The sequence below is a fragment of the Lynx canadensis genome, chromosome E2 (genome assembly GCF_007474595.2).
Source record: "Lynx canadensis isolate LIC74 chromosome E2, mLynCan4.pri.v2, whole genome shotgun sequence".
Lineage (NCBI taxonomy): Eukaryota > Metazoa > Chordata > Mammalia > Carnivora > Felidae > Lynx > Lynx canadensis.
In genome coordinates this window covers 58,861,834-58,886,952 of record NC_044317.1, presented here as the reverse complement: position 1 = coordinate 58,886,952, position 25,119 = coordinate 58,861,834, and the positions used below count along the sequence as shown (strand labels likewise).

Here is a 25,119-nt window from a genome sequence, read left to right as displayed (position 1 = left end):
TAGCAAGGACCATAGGTGAGAGCTCACTGTACATACTAGTAACAGGTAAACAGTAGGGAGTAAGGAAGTATCTGAGTGTTGTAGTTACTTTCACCCAGTCTAATATTGTGTATGCTCTGTATGTGCTCTGCATAACCTCAACTTTCATAATACTTCTAGGACAGCATTTTTTCCCTCCTCCTGTTTACAGAGGAGCAATTTGAACCCAAGAGAAGTTAGGTAACTTGGCTCAAGATGACAAGGGTTAAGTGGTAAATCCAGGGGTAGAGCTCAAGTTCTCCTGAATCCTCAGCTTAGGCTTTCAAATCTCTGCAGTGGTGCCTCCATCACTGGGTAGGATTTTAGACAACTGGCCCAAGTTCAAACTAACCACTGCCATGGTTCTCCACAGTGGACCCTCCCAATGTGCACTTACATCAAGCCCTCTAGACCACAGTCAGTGCGCTGCAAGGCCTCACACAGCAGGGGTACCCCTTGGTCCAGGTAGTTGTAGGATACATTAAGAAGCTTCAGCTTCTTGCTGCTGTTTAGGACGCAGGTAAAGGCTTCACAATCATCTGCTGAAAGGTGACAATTTGCCAGCCTGTAGGAAAAAGAAGAGGTCACATTTTGTTGGTTTCTTTCTCTGATCCATTCCCCTTGTTAATCCTGTACAAGTCAGGAAGAACATACTTGCTCTGCTTTGGCACCTCATGGACCCCGGTCTTGATCCTGGTAACTCTCAGGACTTGAGGAGTCACTAGAGACACAGGCTTATTATCCATGTACGACCTAGGGAACTGCTACAAACACATCACATGATCTATGAGGCCCCATCCTATTCCTATATCCTTGTGTCCAGCCATGTTGGCCATTTTCAGTTGCCTTACCCACATTAGGAGCTACTCAAGGTAGTCATTCATGTTTGCTGCTCTCCACATGTCCCCCCAAATCTTCTGACCCACTTAGGGTTTTTGCACTTGTGCACCTTGTTGGAATGCTCTTTGCCTGGTCTTTAGTTTGATCTTCATCTTTCAGGTCTCTGCTCGAGCAACACCTCTTCAGAGGACATTCTGTTGAAGATGCCTTCAACTGGAATTCTATAGCATTCATCAATTGGTAGCTTGAGTAGGTGGAGGCTGCCAGTAATTATGGTTTTCTATTACCTCAGCCACTCTCCCTCTGGCTGCCACAGAAAAGGTATAAACTAGGTCCAGAGGTGATAGAATAAAGATGTAAACAATTAGTTGTTAAGAAATGAAAATGTAATTGGCAAGTTACCAAGTCTGTGGCTCCTAAAATTTTTCTAAGATGATTCTGTGTCAAAGCTTGGTTTAAAAAAGTTGTTTCTAGCATTAGGGTATTATTTTCAAGGATTAAAAAAAAAGGGGGGGTTGAATTACTGTACACTACCTACAAACAATAACTCAAAATGGATCATAGACTTAAATATAAGAGTTGAAACTCTTAGAAGAAAACATGGCAGTAAATTTTCATCGCCTTGGGTTAGGCAATGGTTTTTTTTTTTTTTTTTCAACATTTATTTATTTTTGGGACAGAGAGAGACAGAGCATGAACGGGGGAGGGGCAGAGAGAGAGGGAGACACAGAATCGGAAACAGGCTCCAGGCTCTGAGCCATCAGCCCAGAGCCCGACGCGGGGCTCGAACTCACGGACCGCGAGATCGTGACCTGGCTGAAGTCGGACGCTTAACCGACTGCGCCACCCAGGCGCCCCGGCAATGGTTTCTTAGATAGGACACCAAAAGCACGAGAGGCAGAAGAAAACTACCTTTCAACATAAAAAAATGGAACAGAATAAAAAGCCCAGAAGTAAACCAACACTTATATAGTCAATTAGTCTATGACAGAGGAGGCAAGAATACATAATGGGGATAATACAGTCTCTTCAACAAAGTTGTCCAGTTTTTCCAGCATTAATACCATACACAAAACCAAAATGAATTAAATGCCTGATGTGGAACCATAAAACTCCTAGAAGAAAACATAGGCAGTAATCTCTTTGACATTGGCCTTAATGACATTTTTCTAGATAGGTCTTCCCAGGCAAGAGAAACAAAAGCAAAATTAAACTATTGAGACTACATCAAACCAAAAGGCTTTTGCATAGCAAGAAAACCAACAAAATGACAAGGCGACCTACTGAATGGGAGATATTTGCAAATGACAACCCCTTATGAGATATAATATCCAAAATCTGTAAAAACCTCACACAACTCAACACCAAAGAAACACTTCTCCAAAGAAGACATCCAGATGGCCAATAGACACATGAAAAGATGCTCAACATCACTCATCATCAGAGAAATACAAATCAAAACCACAATGAGATACCACCCCATACCTGTCAGAATGGCTAGTATCAAAACAACAAAAAATAAGTGTTGGTGAGGCTGTGGAGAAAAGGGAACATTTATCCACTATTAGTGGGAATGTAAACTGGTGCAGCCACTATGGAAAACAGTTTGGAGTTTCCTCAAAATATTAAAAATAGAATTTCCATACCACCCAGTAATTTCACTACTAGGTATTCAAATTAGAAACAAAAACACTAATTTAAAAGATATGCAGCACCCCTAAAACATTATTTACAACATCCAAGATATGGAAGCAACCCAATTATCCATACATAGATGAATGGATAAACAAGAATGGTACACACACACACACACACACAATGGAATATTACTTGGCCATAAAAAAGAGATCTTGCCATTTGCAACAACATGGACAGACCTGGAGGGTATAGTACTATGTGAAATAAGTCAGAGAAAGACAAATACCATATGATTTCACTAATATGTGGAACTTAAGAAACAAATGGACAAAGAAAAAGATACCACCACCACCACCAACACCAGACCTAAATACAGAGAACAGACTGGTTGCCAGAGGGGAAGTGGGGATGGAGGGATGAACAAAATAAAGGGTCTTAAGAGGTATAAACTTCCAGTTATAAAATAAAGTCATGGAAATGTAAGTACAGCATAGGGAATATAGTCAATAATATTGTTGTAGCCTTGTAGTGTGACAGAGGGTAACTATACTTGTCATGGTGAGCATTTTGTAATGTATGTAATTGTTGAATCATTATGTTGTTCACCTGAAATTAAATATGTGAACTATATATACTTCAATTAAATACAAAGACATAGAAAAACTAAAAAATTTTAAAAAATTGTGTTTCAAAGGACACCATTAAAAAAGTGAAAAGAGGGGTGCCTGGGTGGCTCAGTTGGTTAAGCATCTGACTCTTGATCTCAGCTCAGGTCATGATCTCATGGTTGGTGGGATCAAACCCCTCATTGGGCTCTGAGCTGCCAGTGCAGAGCCTTCTTGGGATTCTCTCTCCCCTTCTCTCTCTGCTCCTCCCTTGCTTGTGCTGGCATGCTCTCTCTTTCAAAATAAATAAACGTAGTTTTAAAATTCAAGTGAAAAGATAAATGAAATTAAGAGTACATTTATCTTAAGCACTGAGAAATGGATAGAATTGTTGAATCATTATATTGTACATATGAAACTAATATAACACTGATTACAAAAAATTGAAAAGACAATTCATAGAATGGGAGAAAAAATTTGTGAATTATGTATCTTGCACATAACTTGTATTACAACTCATCACATAAAAAGACCAATAAACCAATTAAAAATGTGCAAAGTACTTGAATAGACATGTCTCCCAAGACATACAATTGCCAACAATCACATGAAAAGATTTAACATTATTAGTCATTCAGAAAATTCAAACCAAAACCAGAATAAGATGCCACATCAAACCTGCTGGATGGCTACAATACAAATAATGGAAAGTAAGTATTGGTAAGGATATGGAGAAATTAGAACCCTCATACATTGCTGGTAGGAATGTAAAATTGTCCAGCCACTGTAGAAAACACTGTGGTGGTTGTCCCAAAATGTTAACATGAAATTATGACTCATTTCCACTCCTAATTATATACCCAAGAAATTGAAAACAGGTGTTTAAACACTAATATTCATAGCAACACTATTCACAACAGCCAAAGGTGTCAATAACCTAAACACACATCAACAGACAGGTAAACAAAATGTAGTATATCCACACAATGGGATATCATTCAGCCATAAAAAGGAAAGAAATTCTGGTACAGAACATGATTTAGATGAACTTGACAACATTTTACTAAGTAGAGGAAGCCACTCACAGAAGACCACATATTGTATGATTTAATTTAAATGAGAAGTCCAGAATAGGCAAATTCATTGAGACTGAAAAGTTAGTGGTTGCCAGGGCAACAAGGCAATGGGGAGTGAGTGCTAATAGGTATGGAGTTTGTTTTCAAGGTTCTAAAATCAGATCGTTGTGATGGTTGCATACTCTTGTCAGTATAGACTAAGACCACTTGGTATATTCTTAATATGGAAGGGGTGAGTTTTATGGTTATGTGGATTGTATCTTGATAAAGCTGTTATTAACAAATGGGTTTGGGTCTTTGTGTATTTGGTTGATGGGCAACTAGAGAAAGCATTTGAAAATGTGGGTACTATTTGTAGCAACATGGATGGAACTGGAGAGTGTGATGCTAAGTGAAATAAGCCATACAGAGAAAGACCGATACCATATGGTTTCACTCTTATGTGGATCCTGAGAAACTTAACAGAAACCCACGAGGGAGGGGAAGGAAAAAAAAAAGAGGTTAGAGTGGAAGAGAGCCAAAGCATAAGAGACTCTTAAAAACTGAGAACAAACTGAGGGTTGATGGGGGGTGGGAGGGAGGGTAGGGTAGGTGATGGGTATTGAGGAGGGCACCTTTTGGGATGAGCACTGGGTGTTGTATGGAAACCAATTTGACAATAAACTTCATATATTGAAAAAAAAGTATTGGAATCATTACTTGATTGAAAACAATTCTTGAAGTGTCATATACACACAGAAAAGTACATAAGTGCTAAGTGTTGGCCAATGAATGGTCACGAACTGAACACACTTGTGTTACTAGTATCCAGGTCAAGAAACAGCATATCTATCACCGCCTGTCACTATCCTAACCTCTAATACCATGTCTTGCCCATCTTTTAACTTTATATAAAATCATATAATCTACTCTCAAGTTTGGCTTGAGATTCATCCAAACTGTCGCTTATAGTTGTAGATTCATTCTCAGGGAATGAGAATTCTCTTATTTAACTTACTGTTAGTAGATATTTTCATTTTTCAGGTATTATGGATACTTGCCATGTATGTTTTTTAGTAACTCTTTTTCAGCAAACTTATACATCAACTCTGTTGAATGTACACCTAGAAGTGGGATTTTAGTTATACAGAATGCTAGAACCTATGAAAGCCAAATACAGGCAAATGTTTTGCAAAGTGGTTGTACCATATTCTAACCTCCATATTCTATCCTCAAATGCACAGGCGATTATGTTTGTGTATGAATAATAGAAAAGGGGATGAAAGTAGACAGGTAAAAAAAGTATATAATCCCCTCTGGAATCACATCAGTGATCCTGGGGAGCATAAAAACTTACAGTAGTTCTTCTACATTGCACATTGGATTGTTCAGGGCATTACAGAGCAACTTCACATCATTGTGCGAGAGTGTTGTACCATTGAGGTTCAGGTATTTCAAATCTGGACTATGAGTGAGCACCTCAAAGAAAAGCCAACTGTCACCAGCGAAGGTAACATTATTCATCCTGCAAAAGTAAAGAAAATTTTGGGGACGTTTCATCCAACAAAACCTGAGAACACAGCCTGAGCACCTGTCTTTGAACTATGGCCTCTAATTAGCTCTCAGATCTCTAATTTCACAACTGAGTCATGTAGCTTAGTGGTTCTCAATCTGCCAACCAGCCCCTGTGAGGGCAAAATGGCCCAATGTCTGGAGACATCTCTGTTTTTCTGGGGTATGTGAATGTGTGCTGCTAGCAGCTAGTGAGTAGAAGTCAGGGATGCTACTAAACATCCTATGGTGTACAGGACAGTGCTCCACCACCAAGAATGAGACACCCTGATGAAATACCATCCATGTTAAAAACTCCCAAATTTAAATGGGTTAGCACAATGTTTATTTTTCCCTCGTGTAATGTTTCAACGCAGGTATTACTGATGTTTGGAGGGGAGGGGTTTCTTTTAAGCCAATAGTTTTCTACCTTGGATGTACATTGAAATCCCATGGGAGATATTTTGATAAATTAGTTTTGAGGCTTGACTTGGGCACGAGGAACTTTTTAAAACATCCTTGGATAGTTTTAACACGCAGAAAATATTACAAAGTCACTGCTCTACATCCTTCTCAAAGCATGGTTCCTGGACAAGCCACATCTCAGCATCATCTGGGGACTTGTTACAAATGCCGTCTTATGCCCAACTCCAGACTTACTGAAGCAGGTGTTTCCATTTTGATGAAGTTCAATTTTAATGACCTGACACTCCACTGTGTAAGTACAGACCTGGCTGATTTCCCTCTGTCTTGTGACTTCAACATTCCACTAGCAAATGGGGAACGCACATATAGAAACTCTGGTCTCTTAAAGGCATTTGTATAAAAGTCATACTTCTGCTCACATTTTATTGCCAAGAAAGAGTCACATACTCCTATTTAGATGCCAGAGATCCACAGACATGGATAAGACAACATCATACTACGGCAAGGGGAGCACACCTAGACACCTGTGCCGGACCAATTCTCAGACAATACCACTCTTGCATATCCTTCCTGTTCTCTGGAATCCATAAGTTCCATGTCCTCTCAGAAGGTAGTCTAAACTCCTAGACTAGGACGACTTTCCAGACAACCAGAATCTTGGATTGTCTCTCATCCTTTCATGTGCACCTCCCACTCAGAAATGTCTATACATTTCATGGTGAGGAAACAAGCCAAGTCACACCTGACCATAGTGTTCCTTGAGGTCAAGACCATAATTCTTACCCCTACTTTATCCTTGGGATTTAGTAAAAGTCTGACACCCAGCTGGATCCCAAATGTTGGTTGACATAATGCTCCTTAAGCATTTTTAGAAGCAGCAAGTGTGGTGGCCACCAGAAGAGGCTCTGCAGTTGACCAGCTCTGAAGTTCAGAACCCAGATTTTCCCTTTCATAGCTTTGTGACCTTGAGAAACACATTTTAATGTGATGAGTGCAGTAAAAGGTGACACAGCAAGAGAAATAGGCATGTGGAAATCTGCTCTGATTATAATTCTTTGATTATGCAGTTGGCCTCACCTAAAAGTGAGGTGGGACCAATTTGTTATCTACACCAGAGACTCAAGTCTAGGAGGATCCCCAACTTACTGAAGCTTTTGAAGGTGACAGCTGGGATGCCTCAGCTGATTACACAAAGTTACATAGGTTGACTCACTGAGGATACTGTGACTCATTTGGAGTTCTCTGAGGTGCTCATTTGTAGTGAGCACAGAGCAGATATCATGCCAACAGAGGATATTGTAACTTGACCTGTAAGAAAGGAGAAAGGATGTGTTTTCCAGGATATTGTTAACCCAAGCAATTCATAACATAAGAAAAAATTATCTTCCTGGACATAAAAACTCTGACATAGCCCAACCTTTAACTAGACAGAATAACATCCATCAGGTAAGTTTTATATTCATTATTCTCAACCAAGGGGATTGTTGTCCCCTCTGCCCAGGCAACATTAGGCAATATCCGGAGACATTTTTTTGTTGCTACAACTTATGGGAGGGGTACTTCTGGCATCTAGTGGTAGAAACCAGGGATGCTGCTAAACATGCTACAATGCACAGGAAAGCTTCCCCACCCCCTGCCAACACAGAATTATCCCTCCCAAAATATCAATAGTGCCAAGGTTGAGGAACCTTGCCCTATATATGGGCAGTTTTATACTTAAGACTGGGGCAGGACATCCCAGCTGTAAGTGAGTCTTGAGTAATATAGCCTAGGCTCAAACCTAGCCTTCACAACTTCCTAACTTGGCCAGCCTACAGGATCTTTTTGCTCCAGTTTCCCCATCTGTAACATGATAAGAATCTACCTCATATGATTTTCAGGAGCACTTAGTTAAAATTTATAAGATTTCTAGAATAAATTTTAAAAGGTAATTTTTTTTCAATATATGAAATTTACTGTCAAATTGGTTTCCATACAACACCCTAAAAGGTAATTTTTAACTGGGAATTCAAGAAAGGATGTGAGTGTAGTCCTTTGAGAATGATGCTAATTATAAGTACATACCAACCATATTGAAAAGTATAAGATCCTGAGAAACTTAGCAGGAACCCATTGGGGAGGGGAAGGAAAAAAAAAAAAAGAGGTTAGAGTGGGAGAGAGCCAAAGCATAAGAGACTGTTGAAAACTGAGAACAAACTGAGGGTTGATGGGGGGTGGGAGGGAGGGGAGGGTGGGTGATGGGTATTGAGGAGGGCACCTTTTGGAATGAGCACTGGGTGTTGTATGGAAATCAATTTGTCAATAAATTTCATATATATATAAAAAAAGAAAAGTATAAGAAACACACATGGATTCTCATATTCAATCTCCACAATACCTCACAACATAGTTAACATTATTGCCCTACATTTAGTGAGGCAACTTCAACAAAGAAGGGAAATCCCATGGGCAAGGTCATGTAGTTCATAAACAGTCACACCAGGACCTGAGCTAAGGTCTGTTTGACAGAAACAATGACAATCCTATAATAAAATGTCATCAGCCAAGCCCACTTGGAAATGTGGACAAATGCTGAAAAGATAACAGAAAGAAAGCAATTAGATGGACTCACACAGAGCTGTCTGCATTTCCCACTTGAAAGACATTCTGGATGGAGAAGCAAAGCTTCTGCAAACTGGAACAGTATTTTAAGCAGTAGGCAGAAACCTGCAAGTCCACGTGGTCCGTGATGGTAAAGTGAACATCTTGGAAGAAGTCCATTGCCCACTGCACAAAACCTTCATTCTGCATCTCAAACAGACAGTAACACAATGCCAAGAAATCTGTCTGTTTCTGAAGATGCTCATTCTCACCTATGCGCTGCAAGTACTGGTGACATTCCTGCTGTATCTCCTGGGACAGGTGAAAGCCAAAAACTGTATCCAGCTTTTGTTGTTCCTTTTCATTTAAAAGGCCGAATATGAAACACCCCAAAGAAATCCAATGTACCTTTTCTTTCTTCAAATAGGTAAATAGCACAGCCTTTCTACATCCAATAGCTGGGTTAGGATGGTCCATGTGGCTCTTGAGAAAATAGAACATGGCGGCACAGAACTCCTGGATGCTCACATGGAGAAACATGTAGGAGTTCTCCTCCTCCTTGCACTTCTGAAGAGCCTTTATGTCCAGCAATGTAGAGATGTCAGAATCAACTAACCCATTTCTCCTGAGGTCCCCTTCACTGAACAAAAACGTGTTGGTCCACATACCCTCTGCAGCCAGGGAACACAAGCCCTTCAACTGGCCTTGGCTTTGCTCATCTGGACAGCTAGCCCCCTTGGGCGTGAACAAGTTAAAGATGAAAGAGCTATAAAGAGAGGTGGTACGTCGGCAGGTCAGCGCCAGGTCTTTCCCCTTTTCCATTTCCTGCTTCAGACAAGTGCTCACAATCCAGCAAAGGATGGGGATTTGGCACATGATAAACAAATGCCCATTTTCTCTCATGAAACTGAAGGCTTCCATGGCTCTATTCCGGTCTTGAAACATAGAGCAGAAATAGATCTTCTTATCACTGTCACTGAATCCCAGGAGTGTTCTAATTTCTGGGCACTCCAACCTATCCTCAACTTCCTGGGGGTATACAGGTGCAGCAGTGATGAGCAGCGAGGACTCTGGGAGCAATTTCTTCCTCAGCAAGCTGCTCAGGAGCACCTGTACTGGCACCTGCTCCATACAGTCGCTGCACAGATCCGACTCAGGTTCACTCAGGCTACATTTCAGTTCTTCGAAGCTGTCTATGAGAAACAAGAGTCTCTCTGGTTGGGACAGGATCTCCACAAAAGGAGTGGAGGAGTCAGACCAGCCTCTAGAGAGGAGTGCAGCCAAACTGGTCTCTGTCAACTGCTTCATTTCCCGGCAGCAGAGGTAGAAAACATAGGAGAATCTCTCCTGGTAGAGGTTGCCCTCCACCCAGGCCAACATCAGCCTGATCAGGAATGTTGTCTTCCCAATCCCTTGTATTCCTTTGAGGAGCACCGTCCGTGTCTGTTTCCCAGTTTCCTTAGGAGCAAAAAACAGTTCCAAGCATTCACGTTCTCTCTGGGTGAGTTCAGGATGTAAGTGATCTTGAATCCTGGGGATAGATTCTCTGAGCCACATGTTGTTGAATTTCTCCTTCACGTGCATTTGGTACAACTTTGTGTGTCCTGAGTGAGAACAAGAGGAAAAAAGAAACATACAACATCTCCAAGTTAAACTCAATGCTCATCATATATTATATATCCTTTTTGACCCTGCAATTTTTCTTCCAAAAATGCATCTTCTCGGGATCTGCAGGCTGCAGTCTTTGGGCCAAAGCTGGACAACAGCCTGTTTTATAAATACAATTTCACTCGAACACCACCATGCTCTTTGTTTACATGTTGTCTATAGCTACCTTCCCACTACAAATGGCAGAGAGGGGTAGTTGTGGCAGAGACAGTATGAAAAAAACAACGGTGACAAAACTCTGCATATTGGGACACTTGAGAGATTTTTTATAGAAAGAACCCTGAACTGGGGCACCTGGGTGGTTCAGTTGGTTAAGTGTGTGACTCTTGGTTTTGACTCAGATCATGATCTCACTGTTCAAGAATTTGAGTCCCGAGTTGGGCTCTGCGCTGATAGCTTGAAGCCTGCTTAGGATTCTCTCTCCCTCTTTCTGCTCCTCCTCTGCTTGTGCTCTCTCATTCTCACTCTCAAAATAAGTAAACATTAAAAATAAGAAGAAGAACGCTGAACTCAGAAGTTCAGTGGCCTGTGTGGAGGTCTGGCATCTGCTGCTCATAGCTATGTGATCTGGGGAAGGAAGGAATCTCCCCAAGCTTCAGGTTTCTCAGTTGTAAATGAAAGTAAGGCTGAGCTACTTCATATAGGGAGACTGTGAAGATCACAAGCTATAAGAGACCATGCATGTGGGAGCATAACACATAGTATGATGGGATTTAGAATAGGAGGCATTTGTCAGATTTGCACTTCAATTTGGAAAGGGATGATGATATCTCCTGTGGTTGAGAACAAAGACACCAACAAGTCATTCCCACCTACATATAAGCACCATCATGTCTTATAAGCCTAATTCTCTATCAGGTTCTGAGCATGATAGTATTTGCATAGCACTCCTCATGCCCACAATGGTGCACTAAGGTAGAGAATTTGCCCTTCCCTCTCCCCCCCCCCCTTTTTTTAAACAGTGTTGTGAGAGGCTCACTGATTTCAACAGGCCCATGTGAGTAAGTGTCATTAAGATTGCAACCATTATCTGCCATGCCCTGGCAGGTCCAATCTGAAGGCCAATTCTGCCTTCTGTTCCAAAAAAATATATTGGAGTGACTCTTTCAACATGTTCTATGTCCAACGGCATGTTTAATGACATAGATTAGGGAAGATCATGTTTCTGGTAAGGTTTGACATTCAACCCTCACTCTAGAAAAAAAAATTACAAAGAAGGAAACTGAGGAGAAACACACAAAGGGGAAATTCAGAAACTCCTAAAACACTTCCAAGATGACAAGAAACAAACAGAAATTGTTAAAACACAGAAACTATTAATAATTTCATTCACCACTACCAACCAAAAGCAGCACCAAAAATTTGGTTTTAGTGCCTATGATTCATGCCACAAGACATTTGTTTAGCCATTTTTTTTTTTGATAAGAAACCGAATCCTGTTGAATGTGTATTTTTAGTACTTTTTTGTTCCCTAGTGAAAAATTTAGGTCTTCCACTAGCTACATGTACCTATTCAGCAACTTCAATGGGACTGGTGTAACTGAGGAATGAAATTTCTTATTCAATTTAAATTAATTCAAATGTATGCCAACTGGTGCAGCCACTCTGGAAAACAGTGGGGAGGTTCCTCAAAAAATTAAAAATAAATCTACCCTATGACCCAGCAATAGCACCGCTAGGAATTTACCCAAGGGATACAGGAGTGCTGATGCATAGGGGCACTTGTACCCCAATGTTTATATCAGCGCTTCCAACAATAGCCAAATTATGGAAAGAGCCTAAATGTCCATCAACTGATGAACGGATAAAGAAATTGTGGTTTATATACACAATGGAGTACTACGTGGCAATGAGAAAGAATGAAATATGGCCTTTCACAGCAACGTGGATGGAACTCAAGAGTGTTACGCTAAGTGAAATAAGTCATACAGAGAAAGACAGATACCATATGGTTTCACTCTTATGTGGATCCTGAGAAACTTCACAGAAGACCATGGGGGAGGGGAAGGAAAAAAAAAAAAAGGTTAGAGAGAGAGGGAGCCAGAACATAAGAGACTCTTAAAAACTGAGAACAAACTGAGGGTTGATGGGGGGTGGGAGGGAGGGGAGGGTTAGTGATGGGTATTGAGGAGGTCACCTGTTGGGATGAGCACTGGGTGTTGTATGGAAACCAACTTGACAATAAATTTCATATATTAAAAATAATAATAATAAAAAAGTTATGTGAAGTCAGAGTGCGTGGGTGGCTTAATCAGTTGAGCATCTTACTCTTGATTTTGACTCAGATCATGATCCCAGGGTTGTGGGATAAAGCCCTGTGTTGAGCTCTACACTGAATATGGAGCCTGCTTAAGATTCTCTTTCCCTCTGCCCCTCCCACCCCCCACTCATGCACTTGCTCGCTCTTTCAAAAAAATTAAATGGTGCCTGTGTGGCTCAGTCGGTTAAGTGTCCAACTTTGGCTCAGGTCATGGTCTCACAGTTCATGAGTTTGAGCCCCACACAGGGCTCTCTGCTGTCAGCACAGAACCCACTTCAGATCCTCTCTCTCTGCCTCTCTTCCACCCTTGCTCATGCTGGCTGTCTCTCCAAAGTAAACATTTAAAAAGATTAAAAAGGGAAAAATTATGTGAGGTCACTAAAGAGCTATGAAAACAGAAAGTTCTTGAGAAGCCAAGATACAGGAGACAGAGGGAAAGGCCAAGAAGGAGAGCTTAACACTTGTCTGTTTTCCTTGGGGCATTTACCTCTAAAGAGGCTGTGAACCTGAATAGATATTAAGAGCTAAGAGGCTAATAAGCCAAGTCAAACTCCTGCCAAGTTCAAGGGTTTGGGGGACAAATGATGGGTTCAGAAGTTCAGCACACGTCAGGCATGAGGGGATACTGGATGGACCATCTGGGAAGAAGGGGAAACTAGCAACAAAATATTCCTCACAAAACACAGCCTGGCTTTGAATTATTTCAATCTGCACTATTAAGGACATATTCGTCTGTTACCAGAAGCAATTCCACTTGATCTGGAAGAACATAATCTTGCAGAGCCTCAGTAGCCTCTGCAATGTATTGTATGGAAAGCCCAGTGCTCAAAATTTCCAGGCATGCTGGGAGACAAAAACCACAGGACCAAAACAAGGAGGGGTGGGAAACACATTAGAAAAATATTTACTTTAATATCTGTCTCAAAATGAACCTAACTTAAAGTGTTCAATAAAAAAGAAGATAGGAAGGAATGGAAAAACAAAGGGAAATTATATCCATAAAATAGATTAGCTGAATTTATGAAATCAATAGATGAGTTTGTTAGCAGATTGGAAATAGCTGAAAAGGGGATTAAGGACTAAGAAAATTAGAAATAAACACACAGACTAAAACACAGAGAAGTGACTGAGGAGACACAGTGTAAAGGTCTAATATACGTCAGCAGAGTCCCAGAAGGGAGCTAAGAATGGGACAGAAGCGGTATTTTCATATGATGGCTGAGACTGAGGAATGAGGAATGCTACCAAGACACAGGTCCAAGCTTAGCAGCTCTAACAGGTGCAAGCATCTCAACAGCACCTCAGACAGGTGCAAGTACTCCCAACAGGTGCAAGCACCCCAAACAGGGAGAACACAAAGCCTCATCTATGCACATCTTGGTGAGGAGTTGAACGTTGAAGATGAAAACATGATGGTAAGTCAGAATGGCCATCTCCTCCCACTGATACCCTAAATATGCAAAACAAAGGTAATGCCTGCTACCAGGATAAATGTACAAGTGACCCTTAAGGTGTGACGTACATTCAACTGGCATTACAGAAGGAGAGAAGAGTCAGAAGAGACTCAAATGTAATGGGGCAGACTTTTCCGGAACTGGAGGAAGATAGGAGTGTCCAGATCAAGAGCATCTTTCAAGAGTGAGGCAGCAGAAATTACATTCACATCCACACAACAAAATACGAGGCTCTGGTTACAAGTCCATGGCATGGATTAGAAGCAGACCAGAAGCTGACTAATGTTACAGGTTGTATTGCCAGGATGGTTCAACATTACCCAATGGAGTGAGTGCTTATTCTTCAAAGCAACCCTCAGTCTCTCTTACACCAACAGGAGCAGAGGAGCAGAAGCATGGTGACAGGGATGACTGGTCTCCTGTTGTGATGAGGCCCTGGAGGTATCGAGAGGACAGTGCGTGAGGCTCAAACCTCTACACAGCCCTGAGGAGAAAGACCAGGGGTCTTTCTGGTCTACGACACAGCATGAAGGTGGGTAGTGGTGCAAAGGTGTGCATGGGAAGGCACATATTCCCACCTGGAAGATCCAGGGGAGGCTGACCTCATGCAACCCACTCTCTATGACCACAGCCTCTGGTGCCATGGCCATGGGCAAGAGGTCACCCACCAGTTTAACCCTTAGAGGGAGCACCTGCCTGGCATTTGCCTCTCCAGCATGGTCCTCCATCACTTGACAATTTTGTGCAAGGAGCTCAGGTGTCAGACTTTAAGATGCAGTATTATGTCTTGCCTTGATATGTGGTAAAGTTGTGGAGGAAGAGACTGGAATGTCCTAAACTTAAGTCCCCCTCCCTACTTTGTGCCCACAGATACGGTCCCCTAGCTAAATAATCTGTTTATTAAGGAATCAGGCATAATTCATGTTTATCCCTGAGTAGTGGGTTTCAGTTCCCTGAGAGTCATAGAATTATTCACATTCACATCCTCCAGGGATTCAGGGCACACCCACTCTTTCAATACCACAAACTGCCTGCCACACCCCTGGTTGTTCACTCTGTTTCTAAGTGAAGTCATCATGGGGCCCCATGTGGTGTGTTTTGACTATATGTGGCTGTGAGTCTATGTGCTGAAACACTGCTGTTGACTTCACCTGTACAGTGTTGGGGATTACGGGTTTAGTCATCTTCATAACCTAAAGGTGGGAATCCTTCCCCCACCAGCAGGGTATAAAAAGGAGGCAATTAAAACAGGAGTCCACAGGATCTCCAGAAGTGTTTTGCTTTATTCTACCCCCTCTGGTCTGGGTCCTGAGAGTGCATGGGATTGGCAGGCAGAAGATCTCAGGTGTGAACCTCTGTTGGTCCATGGACTCTGCTGTAGCTCCTCATCTCTGATATGGTTTGAGAATGGGTGTAGGATTGCCACATGGAGCCAAGTCAAGACTGTACCATCAGTGTCCCACTAGAGATTAAGTGGTTCTCCATCTTATTAGACCCAATGCCCTCCCTTTTGAGTAATCTTGTGTCATATCTTTTCTAATCTGAATGGACATGGTGCGCCTGATTGTCTTGGTTGGTTCAGTGTCTAACTCTTGATTTCAGCCCAAGGTTGTGGGATCAAGCCTCACACTGAGCTCCATGCTGAGTGTGGAGCCTGCTTAAGATTCTCATTTTCAAAAAAAAAAAAAGAGGTTAGAGTGGGAGAGAGTCAAAGCATAAGAGGGAGGTGGGAGGGTGGGTGATGGGTATTGAGGAGGGCACCCTTTGGGATGAGCACTGGGTGTTGTATGGAAACCAATTTGACAATAAATTTCATATATAGAAAAAAAAAAGATTCTCATTTTCTCTTTCTCTCTCCCCCTCTCTCTCACAGCACGCAGTGTGTGCTGTGTTCTAAAAACAAAACAAAACAAAACTAACCTGAAAGGACATTTGTGCATTTAACTTTCCCACAAATGTAATTGAACAGTCAACATGATATCCTAACTGTAATTATAAAAATGAAGTAAAACTTACAGTAAAATGGAATGTATTCCAATATCTAAATGCTCCAACGGGGCTACTATAAAGATGTAATGAAGTTGCCAAGAGCCCACATCGTATGTGGATAGGATACACACAAATACAGACGGTGGTAGTGGAAACTCAGAGGTCACAAGAAGGGCTGATATTTGGGCAGATGAGGGTGTAAAATGGTCCACAATTCAATAAAGTTCTGAACAAAAGACACGCTTCCCTCAAAAAAAATATTGGCCCTTAAGATGATACTGCTTGTAGGTCACAGATTTTCCAACATGAACTATTGCTTGCTAAATATTAAAACGCACACGTATGTGGCAATGATTTCGAAATCTCACTGACCACTGGCACTCTATGCAGTCTTGAATAAACACACTACCACACCAGTTACCGTCAGCTCAGTGGACCACCCACAGCAGATGGTGTCATTGTTAATGGGTCAAAGCTATAGTTCCTACAGTACAATATCACCTTGGAGTTTCTGCTTGGACACAAGTTCTCTGCCGAGGACAAAATTACAGGTAATCCAGACAGAAGTGCAGTCCAGGTTAGGACAGGATATCCACCCACATTTTACCACGTCTAACCATGAGGTCCTAATTAAGTTACTTTCTATCTACAAGGGTAACACTGTCCCATCATAGATTCTGGCCCTGCTGTAGGTAGACATGTAGAGAACGTTTATCAGCATCATGGCATAATCTTCATTATGAGGAACCTGTCCTCATCCCACAACCCCAGACCCTCTCACCTGTGATCTCTTTCTTTGCCTTCTCACAGAGATCTTTTCTATTGATCTTGTTAAAGATGCTGAAAGTCACATTCCATGCTTGCTGTTCCTTGTAATGCCTCATCAGCAGGTTTGCAAGATCTTCCCGTGTTGCCTTCTTTATTTCAGTCCAGGGAATTATCTTGAGTCCAAGCTTCAGAGGCTCCTGTTTTAGGAGCTCCTTAAATTTTCTGAACTCATCCTTTTTGAGCTCCTCCAGGTACCACATCAGGCCAAAATCAGAAAAGAAAGATGACGCCATCTTGACCAGGACAGAGATGTCAATCTTCAAAGAGAGAATTACCACTAACAAGAAATATATGGAACCTGTGAAAAATTCAGGGCAGTACCAAGCTATAAGAAAAAAAAAAATCAATTGTAACTAAGTTTTTGTATAGTACCTTGCTAGTTTTGGGGGGAATGGGGATGAGGGCAGGAATTTCTTTAGACCAGACCCATCTCTTCTCACCTTTTTATTGAAACGATCATGAGAAGGATGACAATAAAATTCAGCATGAGTAAGAAATAATCCTTGGAAGAATTTTTTCTAACCCTAATTCTGACAATGCCTGGTGGAGATACATAATAAAACATATCCAATGTTAGTATCCAGGAAAGGACTCCTAATGAAGATATAGATACCTGGTATAAACCAGTTGAAAAAAATTAAATAAGCCAAATATGTCCCAATTAAGGCTTACATAGTTACAGTACCTGATGAGTTCAACTTTAAGGCAAAAATCAAGATGACAGATAGTGATATCTTTACCTAATAAAAAATGGAACAATTATTTCATAAGATATGACAATCTTAACCTATATTCACCTGATATATCCTGAATTTCAATGCAAATAAAGACTTACAAGCAGTGAGAAATTACGTATCTCTCAGTAGATAGTAGAGAAGGCATGCCCACACAAAAACAGTCAGTTGATTTTTTGACAAAGGCACAGTGCAGAAAGGACTTTTTTTTTCAACGACTGGTGCTGGGACAACTGGAAGTCTATATGGAAGAAAAAAAAAAACGTAGATTCAGATCTCAGATCTTAGATCTTATACAGAAATCAAGTCCAAATGAATTACAGACCTAAATGTAAAATTCAAAACTATAAAATCCTGGAAGAAAAGATAGAAGAAAATCTATAGGACATTGCGTTTGATCAAGAGTTTTTCCAATACAGTTATAAAAAGCCTGATCCACAAAAGAAAAATGATAAGCTGGACTTTCCTTTGTTCTGAGAAAATCTTGTTAAGGTAAGGAAAAGACAAGCTACAGACTGGGGAAAAATTATTAAAATTACGTACCTGATAAAATATTTCTATCGAGAATATACAAAGGGCTCTGAAAATTCAACAAGAAATTAAACTCAATTAAAAAAAGGTAGAAGATCTGAATAGATACTTCACCAAGGAGGATACACAAATGGCAGAGAAGATCAATAAAGCCAGGAGCAGGTACTTTGAAAAAACAAAATTGACAGACCTGTAGCCAGACTCATCAAGGAAAAAAAGGATCCAAATAAAATCAGAAATCAAAGAAGGGCACCTGGGTGGCTCAGTCAGTTGAGTGTCTGACCTCAGCTCAGGTCATGATCTCATGATTTGTGGGTTTGATACCCATGTTGGGCTCTGTGCTGACAGCTCAGAGCCTGGAGCCTGCTTCAGATTCTGTGTCTCCCTCTCTCCCTGCCCCTCCCCTGTTCACACTTTGTCTCTGTCTCTCTCTCAAAAATAAACGTAAAAAAAAAAAGAAGTGAAAGAAGTAACAACTAACACCACATTATATGCCAACAAAGTTGGCAACATGGAAGAAATGGATAAATTCCTAGAAACATACAATCCTCCAAACCTGAATCAGGAATAGAAAATCTGAAGAGCTCAATGACTAGTAATGAAACTGAATCAGCAATAAAAAACTTCCAATGAACAAAAGTCCAGGACCAGATGGATTGGCAAGTGAATTCTACCAAACAATTAAGGAAAAGTTAACACCTATTCTCCTCAGACTATTCTAAAAAACAGAAGAGGAAGGAAAGCTTCCAAATACATTCTACAAGACCAGCATTACCCTGATGCCAAAAATCAAAGTGCCATACACACACACAAAAAAACTATAATATCCCTGATGAACATAGATGCAAAAATTCCCAACAAAATAATAGCAAACTGCATTCAACACTACATTAAAAAGGCTCATTCAGGGGGCGCCTGGGTGGCTCAGTCGGTTAAGCGTCCGACTTCAGCCAGGTCACGATCTCGCGGTCTCTGAGTTCGAACCCCGCGTCAGGCTCTGGGCTGATGGCTCAGAGCCTGGAGCCTGCTTCCGATTCTGTGTCTCCCTCTCTGTCTGCCCCTGCCCCGTTCATGCTCTGTCTCTCTCTGTCTCAAAAATAAATAAAACGTTTAAAAAAAATTTAAAAAAAAAAGGCTCACTCAGTACAACCAAGTGGGATTTATTCCAGGGATACAGGATATTTCAATATTAGCAAATCAATGTGATACACCACACTAATAAAACAAAGGATAAAAATTATGATGGTCTCAATAGATGTAGAAAAAGCATCTGACAATCGAGCTCTGCGCTGACAGCTCAGAGCCTGGAACCTGCTTCAGATTCTGTCTCCCTCTGTCTGCCCGTCCCCCACTCACACTCTGTCTCTCTCAAAAATAAACAAACATTAAAAAAAAAAAAAGAGGGGCGCCTGGGTGGCTTGGTTGAGCGTCTGACTTCGGCTCAGGTCATGATCTCAGGGTTGGTGGTTTTGAGCCCAGCACCGGGCTCTGTGCTGACAGCTCAGAGGCTGGAACCTGCTTCAGATTCTGTGTCTTCCTCTCTTTCTCTGCCCCTCCCCTGCTCACACTCTGTCAATCTCTCTCGCAAGAAATAAACATTTAAAAAAATTAAAGGAAAAAAAAAAGAAAAATCATCTGACAAAATTCAACATCCATTTAGGATAAAAACTCTCAACAAAGTGAGTTTAGAGGGGACATACCTCAACTCAATAAAAACCATATATAAAAAACCCATAGTTAACACCACACTCAATAGTGAAAAACAGAGTTTTCCCTCTAAGATCAGGAACAAGACAAGGATGTCCACTCTCACCACTTTTATTCAACATAGTACTGGAAGTTCTAGCCATAGTAATCAGACATGAAATACAAGGCATTCAAATTGGTAGGGAAGAACTTAAACTGTCACTATTTGCAGAGGACATGATACTATGTATAGACAATTCTAAAGACTCCACAAAGAAAAAAAAGCCCTATTAGAATAAATGAATGCAGTAAAGTTGCAAGATACAAAATTAATGTACAGAAATCTGTTGCATTTCTGTATACTGCTAATGAAGTAGCAGAAAGAGAAATTAAGAAAACAATCCCAATTTCAATTGCCCCCAAAAGAATAAAATACCTAGAAATCAACTTAACCCAAGAAGTGAAAGACCTGTACTCTGAAAACTAAAACATTGATGAAATAAATTGAAGATGACAAAAACAAATGGAAAGATATTCTATTCTCATTGATTGGAAGAATTATTATTAAAAATGTCTATACCACCCAAAGCAATCTACAGATTCAATGCAATCCCTATTAAAATACCAACAGTTTTTATGGGACTAGATTAATCCTAAAATTTGTATGGAATCACAAAAGACCCCCAATAACCAAAGCAATCTTAAGAAAGAAGAACAGGGGCGCCTGGGTGTCTCAGTTTGTTGGGCGTCTGGCTTCGGCTCAGGTCATGATCTCACGGTTCATGGGTTTCAGTCCCGCATTGGGCTCTGTGCTGACAGCTCGGAGCCTGGAGCCTGCTTCGGATTCTGTGTCTCCCTCTCTCTCTCTGCCCCTCCCCTGCTCATGCTCTGTCTCTGTCTCAAAAATAAATAAAAAACATTAAAAAAAAAGAAGAACAAATCTGGAGGTATCACAATCCCAGATTTCAAGGTATATATTACAAAGCTGCAGTAACCAAAATTGTATGGTACTGGCACAAAAATAGATCAATAGAACAGAATAGACAGCCCAGAAATAAACCCACCTATATGGTCAATTGGTCTATGACAAAGGAGGCAAGAATATTCAATGGGGAAAAGACAGTTTCTTCCACAAATGGTGCTGGGAAAACTTGACAGCTACATGCAAAAGAATGAAACTGGACCACTTACTTGCACCATATACAAAAATAAACTCAAAGTGGATTAAAGACTTAAATGTAAGACTTTATACCATAAAACTCCTAGAAGAGCATAGGCAGTAATTTCTTTGATGTGGCCATAACAATGTTTTTCTAGATATGTCTCCTCAGGCATGGTAAACAAAGAGCAAAATTAAACTACTGGGACTACATCAAAATAAAAACCTTTTGCACAGTGAAGGAAACCATCAGCAAAACAAAAAGACAACCTACCGAATGGGAGAAGATATTTGCAAACAGTCTATCCAATAAAGGGTTGATATCTAAAATATATAAAAAACTTAGACAACTTAACACCAAAAACAATACAATTTAAAAAGTGAGCAGAGGAACTGGACAGACATTTTCCCCAAACATACAGATGGTCAACAGATTCATAAAAGGTACTCAAAATCCCTAATCATGAGAGAAATGTAAATCAAAACTACAATATCACGGGGCACCTGGGTGGCTCAGTTGGTTAAGCGTCCAACTTCAGCTCAGGTCATGATCTCGCGGTCTGTGGGTTCGAGCCCCGCGTGGGGCTCTGTGCTGACAGCTCAGAGCCTGGAGCCTGTTTCAGATTCTATGCCTCCCTCTTCCTCTGACCCTCCCCTGTTCATGCTCTCTCTCTGTCTCAAAAATAAATAAATGTTTAAAAAAAACTACAATATCACCTTACAACAGTCAGAATGGCTAGAATCAAAAAGACAAGACATAATAAGCGTTGGCGAGGATGTGGAGGAAAAGGAACCCTTCGCGCATCGTTGGTGGGAATGTAAACTGGTGCAACCACTATGGAAAAGAGTATGGAGGTTCCTCAAAAAATTTTTTTAAAAATACCAAATATTAGCACTTTTTAAAGATTCTACATAAATGATATCAGAGTATTTGTCTCTTTCTGATATATTTCACTTATAATGTACAGCATGGGGACTATTGTTAACAAATATGGATTGTATATTTGAAAGGTGCTAAGAGAGTAAGTCTTAAAAATTCTCATCACAAGAAAAAAGTTGTAACTATGTTAGGTAAATGATATTAACTAAACTTACTGTAGCAATCATTTCATAATGCATACATATATCAAATTACTATGTTTTAGATCTAAACATGTATGCTTTATATCTAAAACAACATTGTATGTCAATTATATCTCAATTTATGGATATCTAAATTATAAAAAAAAGCTAGCATATGATCCAACAATTCTACCACCGGGTATTTACTCAAAGAAAACAAAAACACTAATTTGAAAAGATATATGCACCTTTATGTTTATTGCAGCATTATTTACAATAGCCAAGATATGGAAGCAACCCAAGTATCCATCGATAGATGAATAAAGATGTTGTATGTATGTGTATACACACACACACACACACACACACACACAGTGTAATATATCAGCCATAAAAAAAAATGAGATCTTGCCCTTTGCAAGGACATGGATAGACCCAGAGGGTATTATGCTAAGTGAAATAAGTCTGACAGAGAAAGACACACCATAGGGTTTTACTCATAGGTGGAGTCTACAGAGACCCATAAACACAGAACAAACTGATAGTTGCTGGAGGGGAGGGTACAGGAGATTGGTAAAATGGGTGAAGAGGAGTGGTAGGAACAAGATTCCAGTTATGGAATGAGTAAGGCAGGAGAACTAAAGGTATAGCATAGGGAATTTAGTCAACGGGATTATAGTAGCATTGTCTGGTGACAGATGGTAGCCACACTTGGGGTGAGCATAGCATCACATGAGCTAATGTAACATGAGGTAGTTCACATGAAACTAATTTAACAGTGTGTGTCAACTACATGCCAACTTAAAAAAAAACAATATGAAGAGATGCTTAACATCATTTGTCATTAGGAAAATGAAATCAAAACACTGATGAGATGCCATCAGGCACTATTAAAATGGCTAAAATTAAAAAGACTGACCACATCAATTGATGTTGAGAATATGAAGTAATAGGGCCTCTCCTTTGTTGCTGGTATTGTGGACACTTTGGAAGATAGTTTGGCTAATACTCTTACCATACAGTTGAGCAAACATATTTCTAGATATTTACACAAGTGATTTGAAAAACTTTTTCCACACAAACTATATGCAAATACTTATACAGCTTTATTCATAATCACCCCAAACTGGAAGGAACCAAAATGTCCTTCAAAAGACAAAGGGGTAAATAAACTGTGGTACACCCATACAATAACACGCTATTCAGCAATAAGAATAAACTATAATTCTATGCAAAAACATGGATAAGTCTTAGATGCATGTTGCTAAGTGAAATAAAATAGTCTGAGAAGGATATACATGTGTGATTCCATTTATAGGACATCCTGGAAAAGGCAAAATTAGAGAGATGGTAAGTAGATCAGTGGTTGCCACAGATTCAGGGGTGGGATTGAGGGTGAATACGTGCAGCACAGGACGTAGGGCTGGTTTTTTAGGGTTGGTTTAGGGTTGGTTTTTTAGGGCAGTGAAACTATTCTGTATAACACTATGATTTTGGATACATAACACTGTGCATCTGTAAAAACCTATAGAATCTGGGATGCTTAGGTGGCTTGATTGGTTGAACATCCAACTTGATTCCAGCTCAGGTCATGATATCGAGCCCTGAGCACTGAGCCTGCTTAAGATTCTCTCTCCCTCTGCTCCTACGTGCTCTTTCTCTCTCTCTTGCTCTCAAAAAAAAAAAAAAAACCCTATGGAATCCAACAGCATAAAGTGACCCTTAATGTGTTCAAACAAAAAAAAAATAGGATATCTACAGACCCAGGAGGGAAAGCCAACTGTTACAAACATTTTGTTGTATTACAAATGTATGATATAACTTCACTGAAAGGGATGGGAGCACAGAGTGTTGATCTAAGTAACTTAGGAAATGAGACGGAATTGACAAAAGGAAGTGTACATAAGCACTGCTCTTGAGTTGTTCAGGTTGTTTGCCATGAGGGCACAGGTTAACAACCCAAAACTGCCACCATGAATCACAGGACTGCACAAATAAGCAAAGAGAGGGCTGGATTCCTCCAAGCTAGAGGAGAATACTAGAGATAAGCCAAGGAGAGCTTATAATGATCCATGGGATACTGGATTCGAGCAGGAGACATCAGTGTGCACTTAAGGTTTAGCTTCTATAATGCAGATCAATATTTATAGAAAATTCTATACACACACAGGCTCTTATACACCCATACATTCACTTGCTCTGTCCACTGAGAGGACTGTTATGGACTGAATGTTTGTATCCGCCCCCCCCCCCAAATTCATATGTTGAAGCCCAACCCCCCACCACTGTGACTATATTTAGACATAGGATCTTTATGGAGGTAATTTTGGTTAAACGAGGTCATAAGGATGGGGACCTCATGCCATACAATTAGTGGCATACTAGAAGGGACACCAGAGAGCCCCCCTCCCCTGAATATGTGAGGACACAGAGTGAAGATGGCCATCCACAAGCCAAGAACAGAGAGCTCACTAGAAACCACCCCTGCTGGACCTTGATCTGGATGTTCTGGCATCCAGACTGTGAGAACATAACTTATGTTGCTTAAGCTACCTGGTCTGTGGCACTTTGTGGCAGATACCCCAGCAGCAGTGAGCATACTCAGTGTCCAGAGTTTGGTTTCTAAGATCATTTTCTAATAAAAAGAACCAGGGCTCCTTGGGGGAACCAGAGAAATAAAAACATTAAATTAAAAAAAAAAAGTCTCGGGCGCCTGGGTGGTGCAGTCGGTTAAGCGTCCGACTTCAGCCAGGTCACGATCTCGCGGTCCGGGAGTTCGAGCCCTGCGTCGGGCTCTGGGCTGATGGCTCGGAGCCCGGAGCCTGTTTCCGATTCTGTGTCTCCCTCTCTCTGACCCTCCCCCATTCATGCTCTGTCTCTCTCTGTCCCAAAAATAAATAAACGTTGAAAAAAAATTAAAAAAAAAATAAATAAAAAAAATAAAAAAAAAGTCTCTTATGGTTTGTCTCCCTCTGTGTTTTTATCTCATTTTCCCTTCCCTTCCCCTATGTTCATCTGTTGTGTTTCTCAAATTC

The 25,119-nt window shown here is 40.6% G+C and overlaps 1 protein-coding gene across 1 annotated transcript in view; it reads right to left on the bottom strand.

Annotated features, from left to right (window-relative positions):
• The window catches only part of NLRP4 (NLR family pyrin domain containing 4), a 29,469-nt gene extending 12,324 nt beyond the window's left edge, over positions 1-17,145 (bottom strand). Inside the window, exons 1-5 of the mRNA XM_030297388.1 lie at positions 16,866-17,145; positions 8,745-10,317; positions 7,280-7,441; positions 5,514-5,681; positions 416-583 (exon numbers count right to left, since the gene is read on the bottom strand). Coding sequence (XP_030153248.1) covers positions 416-583; positions 5,514-5,681; positions 7,280-7,441; positions 8,745-10,317; positions 16,866-17,145 — 2,351 coding nt within the window. The remainder of the gene's footprint in view (positions 1-415; positions 584-5,513; positions 5,682-7,279; positions 7,442-8,744; positions 10,318-16,865) is intronic.
• Positions 17,146-25,119: the final 7,974 nt, after the last annotated feature.